The sequence below is a fragment of the Cynara cardunculus genome, assembly GCF_001531365.2.
Source record: "Cynara cardunculus var. scolymus isolate 2C chromosome LG 16, CcrdV1, whole genome shotgun sequence".
In the NCBI taxonomy this organism is placed as follows: Eukaryota; Viridiplantae; Streptophyta; class Magnoliopsida; order Asterales; family Asteraceae; genus Cynara; species Cynara cardunculus.
Window position 1 is genome coordinate 14,799,378 of NC_037543.1, and position 12,182 is coordinate 14,811,559.

A 12,182-nucleotide genomic window follows, 5' to 3' on the forward strand; every position below is an offset into this window, starting at 1 on the left:
AATTGCTTCAAAGGTTTTTCAATTCATTCAATTGAAAATAAGACGATTACAATACGGAAGCACACTGATTACAAAGGCCTTAGCCGTTATATATACTAGTTCCTAACGACTTTACTAACAAGATCTAGACACGTGAAATCATCTAAGCCGTCCAAATAAAGTGGATTAAGTCCTAGTCACGTGAGAAGCACATGCAGCTAATAACCATTGAAAATCAGTTGGAAGAGGATCTTCACAGAAGACGAAATCCGCAGACCCTCTATGAGCCATCTCAGAGGCTCTCCTGTAATTGACTTGTATGTTCTTATTGACAGAGGACCATTTTCCAGAACCTCTGTGAGAGACATCAGAGGTTCTGTCACACTTTACTTGCTCGAATATAAGGCTTCTGTCGTTTAGTCCTATGTTGTCTTCTGTGGAAGATATGCTTCTGTCAAGACTTGCAGAATACTTTTTCTATACTTTTACAAGAGATGAATAATAAAGCTAACAGAAGTTTACCATGCACGTTTATTTTTGTCTTGTCCTTCTACACACAAAGGACAAACTGATACCCTTTTCTATAGTATAGTACAGTACGGAGCCGATTAGTTGACTCTAGTTCTCACTAGCTCTATGAAAGGATGTATGCTCATGAATAGACAAAAAGACTATTCATTGTAGCAAAGGACAAGCTTGACACGTGTTTTGTTCTTTCTGAATTGTATTTAATGCAATGGGTATAAATAGTTGAGTGCTCTCTACTTAGTTATACAAGGAAACAATTAGAATTTATCTCAAAAATTCTAAGAAGCATACCCAATTAGAAACCTCTCTCTCTCTCTCTACTCTCTATCTAAAGAGAAGGAACCACTTCAAGAAAGTGAAGAACACACTTCTAGTCTTATTTTTTTACGGCATATCTTTTCTATTTGCTAAGTGTATATGTGTGTACCTCTAGATTGTTTAGATAGGTTTTTCTTTACCTTATGTTTTCCGCAAACAATCTGTAAATTTTGTATTGATCCATTCTTTATCAATATATAATTTTAAAAGTGAAAGTTTATGTGTTTGTATTCMCCCCCCCCCCCCTTTTTACAAATTGATCACTTCCGGCTGGGACCAACAATATATTTAAAACTCTTTTTCCTTCCCTTTCAGTGCCTTATTCATACACACAATATTTCATGTACATTTTTCTCTCCATAATCCTCATGCATGCACATAAAATATCCACACACATATATGTATAATTATATGACTACAATTCATGGATGCAGAAATAAACTCCATGCACAACCATATGCATACATATACTTACTTCAACATTCTATGCATACATATACCTGATACACATTTTCACTTATATATACATATACCCACATGAATAGTTATAGCAATTAATCATATATTCACGTGATCACATAATCAAGTAGTCACATAATCACATAATCAATACCTCAGGTGTATAACCAAGACCCAATTATCACACTATTGTACCTTACAACTAGTCGTCCAGATATTATGTACTCTACTTGATTATGTGCATGATATCAATCTGAATCTAAGAAATCCCATCTGATTGTTGTAAAATGCATCTTCAGATATCTGAAGGGAACTCCTAACTTGGGTCTTTGGTATCCCAAGGGTTTAGGTTTTGATCTTATTGGTTAATCGGATAGTGATTTTGCAGGTTGCAAAATCGATAGGAAAAACAACAATGGAGGCTGTCAGCTTCTAGGTGGAAAGTTGGTGAGCTGGACGAGTAAAAAGCAAAACTCAGTGGCCACATCAACTGCTGAAGCTGAATATGATGTTGTTGGAAGCTGTTGTACTCAAATCCTTTGGATGAAAACCAGCTCAGTGACTATGATCTACAGCTCTCTAAGATCCCTATCTATTGTGATAGCACTAGTGTTATTGCTATTGCAAAAATCCTGTTCTTCAATCCAAGACCAAACATATTGAGACCAGATATAATTTTATCAAAGAACATGTTATGAATGGTAATATTGAACTTCATTGCATACCAACTGAGTACCAACTCGCTGACCTATTTACAAAGCCTCTTAATGAGACAAGATTTAGCATCTTATGAACTTATGTGTAACGCTGAGGATTAACTCCTCCAGCTCTTAGCAATACTCAGTAAGTGAAATGATTCAGTGTTCTCACTCTATCAATGAACTCTTGAGTAAATGTATCTTCTTTCTCTCTAAGGTATGTATACTTATCTTCTTTTCAAAACTTAAAACTGTCACTGAATCTTTCCATACTCAATGATCAAATTGTTTTAAAATAAATATATCAATATTTCTTTCTATCACTGAACCTTTTAAGTAAGTATACATCTAAGGTATAGTTACTTGTCTTTTCTTAAAACAAAACCATCACTGACTCTTTTTCTTACTCAGTGATCAAAACGTTTTAAAAACAACTTTTCAGTGATTGTCTTTGTCAATGAATCTTTTAAAATTATATATTTCCTAAAGATATTTTCTTAAAACTGCCACGGAACATTCTATGTTCAGTGATCCCCTTTGTTTTAAAAGACTTAAACTTTTTCACTACCTTCTTTCCATATCTTGTGATTTGTTTATAAGAAAATAAATAATGAACCGTCATATTTTATGTGACATCATTATTCTTTTTTAAGTGGTTTTTGAGACACGTGCGTCCCTCTGACATAAGAGACCCTTTGGAATTCCATCCAATCATGGATGAGGACATGCAAACCTTTCATCATTGCACATCTTTTCCAAAGTCATATTTCCCTCTCTTCTCTTTTTCATCATTCCTCTCTCCCCCTACCTATAAATATGTGAGATACCATCTCCTATTTCTCTTTACGCCTTCAAAAATTCTCTTCGAAACTCTGCTCTCAAGATTTTCTCAAAGCAAGATTCAAGAACATTCAAATAACCTTTAACCTTTTTTCTACTTCTTCAAAAATAACTTAAGGTTGATAATCTTTCCTTTTATCTTGAACTGTTCTTCTCCTTCTATTAAACATTTGTTGGAAATTTTAAGAACTCGTTCTCTTAAGTAACTAACAAACAGATTATTGAAATCATAATCTAAGTTTCAAAACACTTATTTATCTTGGAAAACCCTAAATTTTATTCTGGATTTTTCAAAAGAAGTTTTCTCCTTCAAAACTTAAAAGTTTACCATTCTAACAACCTTATACTATTTTTTGTTTTCTCTTATTTATGAACAGAAATGGCAGCCAAACCCGTGAACTTCTCTATCGATAAAGTGTCCTTCAAGCCAAACAACCATGTTGGGCTTGTGGACATCCCTATCAAGAAACCCCACTTTGAGGATGCTGCTAACTTCCTGAAGAACTCTTCCATTGCCCATGCATTGATCCATGAACTTGTCATGGTCAAGGAATTCCTTCAGCAGTTCTAGTTCACTATTGAAGTGAGGCAAGAGACTGACAAGACCTTCAACAGAATGACCATCAATTTTGGCATTGCCACTTCGAGGACTGCCCTTCAACTGCCCATTAACTGCCCAAGGGTCCCTACATCAGTGAACCTTCCACTGAAGATACCTGTACCATGATGAAATTGGCTACAACTAGCCAACCAAGAAGGACTCCAACGAACCCCTCGAGTCGATGTTGAAGATTGAGAAGAATCGTATGTATGTGATTTGGCAATACTTGTTTTCCCATTTCATTATGTTTGATAGGAAAGACTGGTGGCCATGACCAAACCTCTAAGGTTGCTCTCAACATTATGTTTCTGTCATTAGACAGATGAAGATCAACTTTATTGGCGTTATTTTCGAAGACCTGGTGCTGAAGCTGAACAAACGCCAGAGAGAAAATATGGTGCCTTACACAAGGTTCCTGTGCATGGTATTTGCTAAAATATTTGGCAATAAATACCCTACAGAAGGCAACATGCCTATTTTCAGGCATGGAAATACCATAATTCTAAACCTGTAGATATTGGTATGTTTGCACCAATGCTTGAAAACTCTCATGGCACATGTATGTCCTCTACCCCTTCCTCTTCTCTCCCACAGGTGGTCAATACGCAGGCAAACCCCCCTCAGTCTATCCCAACCACCACCCCCATATCCTCTAATAGGACATCCTTCAAGCTAATATTGATCCTTCATTGAGGGCCAAGAAAGCAAAAAAGGGGTAACCAAGTTGCTGGTTGTTACCTCCCAATAGGTTTCATTCATTGAAACAATGCAATACCGAAATAAGTCAGGTAGTCCTCGAGGCACTCTCTCTACCCCCACCTAGCTCTTTAATGATCTCCTCAGGCACTGTCGTACATGTGGATACTAACCCAACCACCTCAGTAACTCAAATCACTGATGGTGTGATTCTTAGCATTGCCACTGCTAAACTTCCACCCCCTTCTTTCTCAACCCTTTTCTCTTCCCCTTCTTCTTTGGTCTTGACACATGCTAATGATTCATTAGTGATTGTTCTCATTGGTGATGAAATAATCACCACAGGACCTGAGGTGGCTCCTCTCGAGGTGCCTCAGACACAGGAAGCCAATACTATTGAAGGAAACCTTGAGAGAACCAACGTCAATCCTTTAGATGATGCAGAAGACCATTTAGGTACTCTACGATCTCCCTATCCTTTCATTTCTTCTAACCAAGAGCTTTTTTTACTTAATTTTCTCTTTCTTTTTTAGGTCCTTCTGCTACAGACCCTTCAGCCATGGAGCCTGACTATGATATGGTTGTAGATGTCAAACTTCTCCTCCCAGTAGTAGCAACTGTCTTGGACAAAATGGACAAGGTCTACCAATATATGCCTATCAAAGAAGACATCACCTCTGGTCTCTCTACTATCAAAGTTGAGGTTAGTTAGATGAAGGAGTTGCTTTCTATGATGCAAGTTAATGTTCGCACCAATATTGATGCCATCGTTTCTTTAAACAGCAAGGTTGATGAACTGCAAGTCCAGCTTGCCAGGCATGGTGAGCTGATGGAGCAGATACTAACCCTTATTCAACATCCATCACTGGTTCCTGGACCTTCCTTCATATCAATTGATCGCCAAACTATGGACCAGGTGCTTGAGCTTAATCTCCTCCAAGCTCAGGCTCAGTCCAACCTCGAGGAGACTCAGATGATCTTGTTAAACGTCTTGATGATCTCACCTCTAGTCTTCCTGATGACAATGAGGGGGAGAAATACCTACCTCCTACTGATGTTACTGAACCTGAAGCTGAAGTCAAAAAGTCTGAAGCAGAAGAAAGGTCTAAAGTAGAAGAAGCCGAAGGCTATTTACCTCAAGCTTTGATCCTGCAATCTGAAGCTAAAGCTGAAGAACTACATATCCTTATCCCTCACTCTAAGGATGCCATTATATCCCATGAAGCTGAAGCTAAATCCGAGGATGATGACGATGTCGTCATAGCTCTTGCTGAAGATGAAGACCTTCCTACCACCTCTACATCTAATGTTGGTGATAAAGATGAAGATGATGATGATGATGAAGATGATAGTCTTTCCCTTCCTGATGTTGGACAAGACTTAGGTGGTGATGGTGATGATGATGATGATGATGACGATGATAATGACAACTTCACCATTCAATACCACACCAGACCTGCCCCAGCTCAAAAAGGAGTCTCTCTCTTGGAATCTTCATCCCAGAGGGAGAAATCTCAAGGGGACCAGCACACCACCTCCAAAAACTAAAGTGTTGTTGAAGACGAAAATTTGGCCATTCTTTTGAAGCCTATCGACCCCTCAAGGGTTGCTCAAAGCTCCAGGTTTGTCCCCACTGCAATTCAACCTCTCTCATCTCCTATCACCTCCAATATTCTCTGAGGTCATCCAGATGAAATGATACTTTTCATCCCAACATTTGGAGCTCTATTTGACCAACAGATGACTCAGTTGAGGAAGTAACCTCGACCAAACTAGAGAAAAAATCCCTCTTCGTACCTCTGGTTGTGGTGAGTTCGACTTTCTCATAGATGCTGAAAGAGAGGAAGCACTCAAGGCTAAGAAAAAGCTTCGTATCCAACGATAGCAGACTTAAGACAGCACCAAGATTGCCAAGTCACTTGCTGTCAAAGCTCTTCCTAAAGGTAATCTATAAAAGATGAACCCCGTCAAGGCCCTGGCTCAGCTGTTCTCAAGCTAAATGTGAATATTAGAGAGCACTGGTGCTGAGGGACCGTGACAAGATATGGAGTGAAGATCAAATGAAGAATAGGATAAGTACCCATCGTATCACACACGTCACTATCAATAGACGGATGAAAGATGGTGGATTGCTCATCTTTATTATCATCTCCAGAAAAAAACCTTGATGTAGTCACTGAATATCCTTCTTACCTAGGTCAATATGGCTATGAAGAATGGTTAGAGATATGTCAATCTATTCAGCGCTCAAAGTCAAGACACAAGCAGTCTATCGAAGACAACCTCAACTAACTTATCAAGAAGGTGTCCAGGTATGTTGCAGTTCCTTCAGTTCCAGTGTTGATGCAAGGAAGAATAAGAAATCCTTCAAATCCTAATTATAGACCAACTCTGAGGAATGAACATGAAACTAAGTTCTTCTTATAGAAAATCCTAAAGGACTCGAATAAGCCATATACCTCTATGTTGAACCTCTCTCTGCTAGCGAAGGGTCCTTATATACCCAATATTGTGCATTTCAAGCTTGAGTATTGATTAATATTCATTAACTATTGATAGAGAATGTATCTTTCAAGGAGTATATGAGTTCTGTCAAACACAACCGACTGTTGGTAACTCTGACCATTGGCTTATATGTCAGATTAGCTCTATCATTCCATTATTGTGCCGGCAGGCCTGGGTGAGGGTAATGTATAATAAGAGAATGGTTGCTTTTAGGATTGATGTGTTAAGTCCAATAGGTCATCTAAGATCTTGGTTAGACAATGACCTAAACAACGAGACGATAGATCGCAGGATCAGAAAGGAATATCTGCGTTGAAAGAAGCTTGGAGAAGAAGTACCTGGGTACATCGACTTTAGCGACCTAGAATAGTCAAACTTTCTATCTAGTAATCTTGTTTTCTTTTCTTTACTTTCAGTGTACAACTTATATATAATAAGTCTAGCAATCACTGATATAACACTTGTACTTTTCCAATGAATGAATATAAGTATTTCCTTAGTGTCACTGAAAAGGATCCCTGAAAAGAGTAGTAGAGACATGTATATGTGAGTTCCAGTTTGCTCTTACATTCACGAACAACTTTCAGTCAGTGAATAAGCTTTCAGTTTCAGTTATCATAACTTGTACTTGTTTCTCTTAAACTTGTAATCCTTTACAAAGAAAACCTATATAATAAAACTATATCACTGAAAAAGATTCGAAAATAGTTAAAAGGGACTTGTACTTTACTTGTAACTTTTTCTTACTATTAATCTTAAGCAATTTTCTTTATGTTGCTTTGTCATCATCAAATAAGGGGAGATTGTTGATCCTCTCTCATTGATTTGATGATAATCTCTTTAACTTATAAAAGGATAGAGTTTCTGTTTATTCAGTTTCAGAGATCATCGCTGAGTCTGTTCAGTGATCGCTGAACATGTATGGTAACTCTCCAATAACTGTTATACTTCAAGAAGACAAAAATCACACCAAAGAACCTTTAGCGATGTTGAAGACAAATACTGAAGATTAGAGACTAGCGCGTTCATGATCTGAAGCGACATTCTGTGATTCCAAGCTTATCTACATATGTATGAAGACTGCACAAGTTTTAGAGAATGCTGAAGAGACCTCCAGTGTTATCCCAGCATTCAACGATCAAATGAAGTTTCCATGCATGATTGTTCTTGTCTTGTCTTTCCACACACTAAGGACAAACCCATACTTTTTCTAGAGTATAGTACATTATGGAGCCACTTATTGACTCTATTATGTTTAACCTACTTTGTGAAAAGATGAATGCTCATAAATAGCAATAAGACTATTCACTGTAGCAAAGGACAAACTTTCCTCTAAAAAGCTTGATACGTATTGTGTACTTTCTGAATTGCATTTAATGCAATTGATATAAATAATTGAGTGCTCTCTACTCAATTATCACTCTTCTTCTTTGAAAAACTTACTCAAGAAGTTACCTCTCTGCAAACAATCTGTAAAATTTTTATCGATCTTATTTATCAATATATAATTTTTAAAAGTGAAAGTTGATGTGTTTGTATTCATTCCCCCCTTCTACAAACTAGTCCTATAACTCTTGTAGATCCAGCTGGGACCAACACCTCCTCACCAATTCCTAGGGATCACAGCAGGGCGGGGATGAGGCGGGTTTTCTTCTAGTCCTTGACCTCGGTTTCTATTAACGGCCCCCAGCCCCCAACAAGTACAGGGATTAACACCTCGTCCCCAGTTTATTTTCTGGTCAAAACCCGATCCCCGTCCCCGGTCAAAACCTAATTTTAGAAAAAAAACAATATATATTTTTAATATATAATATATTAATTAAATTATATACCGGGTACGGGGGCGGGGCAGATGATACGCTACCCGGCCCCAACCCCGACTTTAGTCTACCGGGGATCACCGACCCGTGAACCCATTTTAGCAAGGAAGTCTCGTCCCTGTTCTGATCAGGTGAGCCGAGTTTCCCACCGGCCCACCATCCCTACTAGCCAAAGATGGGAAAGAAGGAACAACTAGCAATGGTCCTCGTTTGGTTGATTTCGTCGAATTGGATGTGGGATCGCGATTTCTGAATCAGGAAACAAGTAAGAGGGAGGGTTTCTTTTAATCTAGTCAAAATAAATTCTTTTTTGACTATTGACTTCATTAAAGTCATCAAGTCGCCATTATAGGGGTGGATAATCAATAGGAATTGCGGGTGAGAGAAGACAATTTAGTAAGGGAAGAGAGAAATTAGGGAATATTTGAAGGAAAGTGGATGAAGGTGGTTACAGTGGAAGTGGGTGTTGTGATTACGATCTTTGAGATTTGTACAATAAGCATTAAAATTTATACTTTTTGAAAACTCTAGTGGGGAGGAGAGTAGTTGGGATTTGTAGATGTAAGCTTTAAAATATGTACATCAAGCTTGATAAGTAGTACCTCTTAATCACAACTACCCTTTTATAAAAGAGTATAGATTAATAAGCGTGTAAAAGGGAAAATAAAAAAATAAAAAGTAAAGATGATAACACACACAATTAGCAAAGTTAGTTTAGCAAAGAATCATAAGTGATAAAACCAGATAAAGGATTTGAAAGAACTCTTGTAGATGTTTAACATCACCAAATTGTTTGAATATTTCTAATAAAAATTCAATCATACACATAGATAAAACCCCGAGTGGAAATGTTAAACCCCATAATTCATAAAGTAAAAAAGTAATGAAAAACAATAAGTGATGAAGAACCAGAAGACCGATGAAGACATCAAGGCAGAATTGGCTAAGTCTGGAGCACAACCAGAGGACCGATGGACGACCAAGGATGCGATGGAAAGAGCATCTTCATCAACCCTTTGGTCAACTACACTTAGAGAATTATCCAACAATTCATCCAGAAGCATGCGATGAAGACTTAAAGATAAGGATGATTCATCATATCATGAATGACAGCTGGAGATGACAAGTCAACAGCTAGATTTCAAGTTTATCTTTGATATTAAAGCTTATCCATAGTTTAGATAAACTTTATCCATTAGTAGAAGATTAGCTAAATAGTCTCACTAGATAGTTATCTTCTAATTAGTCTTCTAGTATAAATAGGTGATTAGGCCTATTGTAAAAAGAGTCGCTTTTACGTTTCTCTTATTTATAAAGTGAAATATTTGACGCTCAAGATTGTTCTTAATTGTTCATAATTTCTTCTTGAGTGTTCATCACTTTGTTCATCAAATCACTATAATTTGGYTATTATTAACTAGATTATTAGTGTTATTGAGAGATCTGGGATCAACAATTGGTATCAGAGCCGATGGATTGATTTTCCAATCAAAACGATCAAACAAAAATCTCTCAACTTTTGATCTTCTTCCTCGTCAAAACACAATTCCTTCCCTTCAAAATTCTCAATGGCCAACTGGAATTCCGCTTATAGTGTTGGCTCCCTCACCAAGCCTCCAACTCTTCAACGAGAAGAATATCCACAATGGAAGATCAGAATGGTGAATTTCTTGGAAGGAATGGACAGGAACCTCCTGCGATCTGTAATGGAGGGTCCTTACATTCCACAAACTCTTGTCCCAAGAGTTCTAGGAACAAACACCACGACTGAAATTCCTGCCTACTATATGCCCAAAGATGAAATAAATTGGGATGAAGATGACATGGAAAGAGTAGAAACAGACAAAAAGGACACACGATTAATAATCATGGCCATAGCCAATGAAATCTTCCAATCCCTCAACGCATGTTCCATAACCAAGGAACTATGGGATGAACTGGCAAGCCAACTGGAAGGAGGAGCAAAAACGAGGAAAAATCGTAGAGCATAATGTCTTAACGAATATACTAATTTCAAGGCCCTTCCTGATGAACAATACAGAAGACATATGATCGTTTTAAGATATTGATCAATCAATGTCGTCGAAATAATATCTCCAGAACTAAGGAAGAAAACAACATTTTATTCCTAAAAAGTCTGGGCGATGAATGGACTCAGCTGTCTATGTCCCTTCAAGCAAACCAGAACCTAGACAAATGGTTACTTCATGATCTGTATGGAACGCTTGCAGCACAAGAGAATGACATAATGAAAAAGAAGGTTTCCATTGGTGGACCTCTTGCCCTTGCTGCCGATGAAAAGGAAAAATGAAGGACCTCTACTGTTAGGACCTGTAAATTCAGATTTGGTATTTGATCTCTTACTCTGGATGATCTTTAGGACGATTACAGTGCAGCGGAAACAATGATAAGAACACAACAGAGTAATTAACCAAGAACACATAGATTGATATGAAGAAGATGAACGCAATGGAATAGCTTCAAAGGTTTTTCAATTGATTGAAAATATAGACGATTACAATACGGAAGCACACTGAATTACAAAGGCCTAAGCTGCTATTTATACTAGTTCCTAACGATCTTTCTGACATGACCTAGACGTGTGAAATAATCTAAGCCGTCCAAATAAAGTCGATTAAAGACCTAGTCACGTGAGAAGCACGTGCAGCTAACAACCTTTGAAAAATAGCAGAACAAGATCTTCACAGAAGACGAATCCGCAGACCCTCTGTGAGCCATCTCAGAGGCTCTGCTGTAGAAGACTTGTAGGTTCTTATTGCCAGAGGACCATTTTCCAGAACCTCTGTGAGAGACAACAGAGGTCCTGTCATTCTTGACTAGCACGATGAAACAGCTTATGTTGCTGGTCCTCTGTTGTCTTCTGTGGAAGATGCCCTTCTGTCAACACTTACAGAAAACTTTTTCATACTTTTACATTAAGTAAACATTAGAGCTAACAATCTCCCCCTAAGTATGAAAAGGTAAAATTGGACAATTGAATGCAAGAAATGACTAATTGAAAGAATTACAAGAAAGAATTACAAGAGGAGATTAAACTCATCCTCTGAAAAGAATTATATAAATTTGAAAGAATTACAAAATTATTGCTCAGGCCAATACTATTACAGAAAATTAGTCCACAGCAGAGTCTGGATAGTCATCTACGGCAAACTGCAGATCTGACTTGATGGTTCTGTAGACCTTGAATATCCATTCTCTAAAGGAGACTTGAACTTTAATTGCTTCCAGAATACCAGACACTTCGTCCGCCCTTAGATGCCCTCTTTGCACTTCTACAGCTACTTGGTTGAACACCCACTCAAGAGTCTCTGTCGCATATTGTTCACCTCTGTTGGATCAAAGAACCTTAGAATGTCATCCTTGTCCAGGAAAACAAACCCAAAGATGGGATTTTAGACAATGGTGTTGGGATGACATCTAAGTAGCCAACTTGGCCTATTCTTCGGAGAGAAAATCTTCAATTCTGTTTGGGCCAACCTCATCGCGATATCGAAGTCCTTCTGGCTGTAGTATTTTACTTGAACGCGCATTACTTCGATCAGCCTTCTAAGGGAAGTCGAATAGCTTGACCTCCTCTCCATGTACTTGTTAAGAATTTTGTGCAAGAAGATAAGATCAAATACACAAAGGTTGTGGAGGTCAGCATCTGTGAACGTGTATAGGTTGTCGTCATCTCTCTTCACCACATATTGAGCATAAAGGACAGTCTTCTTCAGC

General features: G+C 37.9%; 1 protein-coding gene across 1 annotated transcript; it reads left to right on the forward strand.

Annotated features, from left to right (window-relative positions):
• The first annotated feature begins 4,831 nt into the window (after positions 1-4,831).
• LOC112529026 (trigger factor-like) lies at positions 4,832-5,667 on the forward strand. Its single transcript, XM_025140106.1, has 2 exons — positions 4,832-4,940; positions 5,066-5,667. Exons 1-2 carry the CDS (start codon positions 4,832-4,834, stop codon positions 5,665-5,667), a joined length of 711 nt encoding a protein of 236 aa, XP_024995874.1.
• Positions 5,668-12,182: the final 6,515 nt, after the last annotated feature.

What these genes read in the sequence shown, in the direction of transcription:
- LOC112529026 (XM_025140106.1), top strand. Translation starts at nt 4,832, where the DNA reads ATGAAGGAGTTGCTTTCTATGATGCAAGTTAATGTTCGCACCAATATT. An exon ending in AGTCCAGCTTGCCAGGCATG is followed by an intron (nt 4,941 to 5,065) that starts GTGAGCTGATGG and finishes CTCCAAGCTCAG; the next exon opens with GCTCAGTCCAACCTCGAGGA.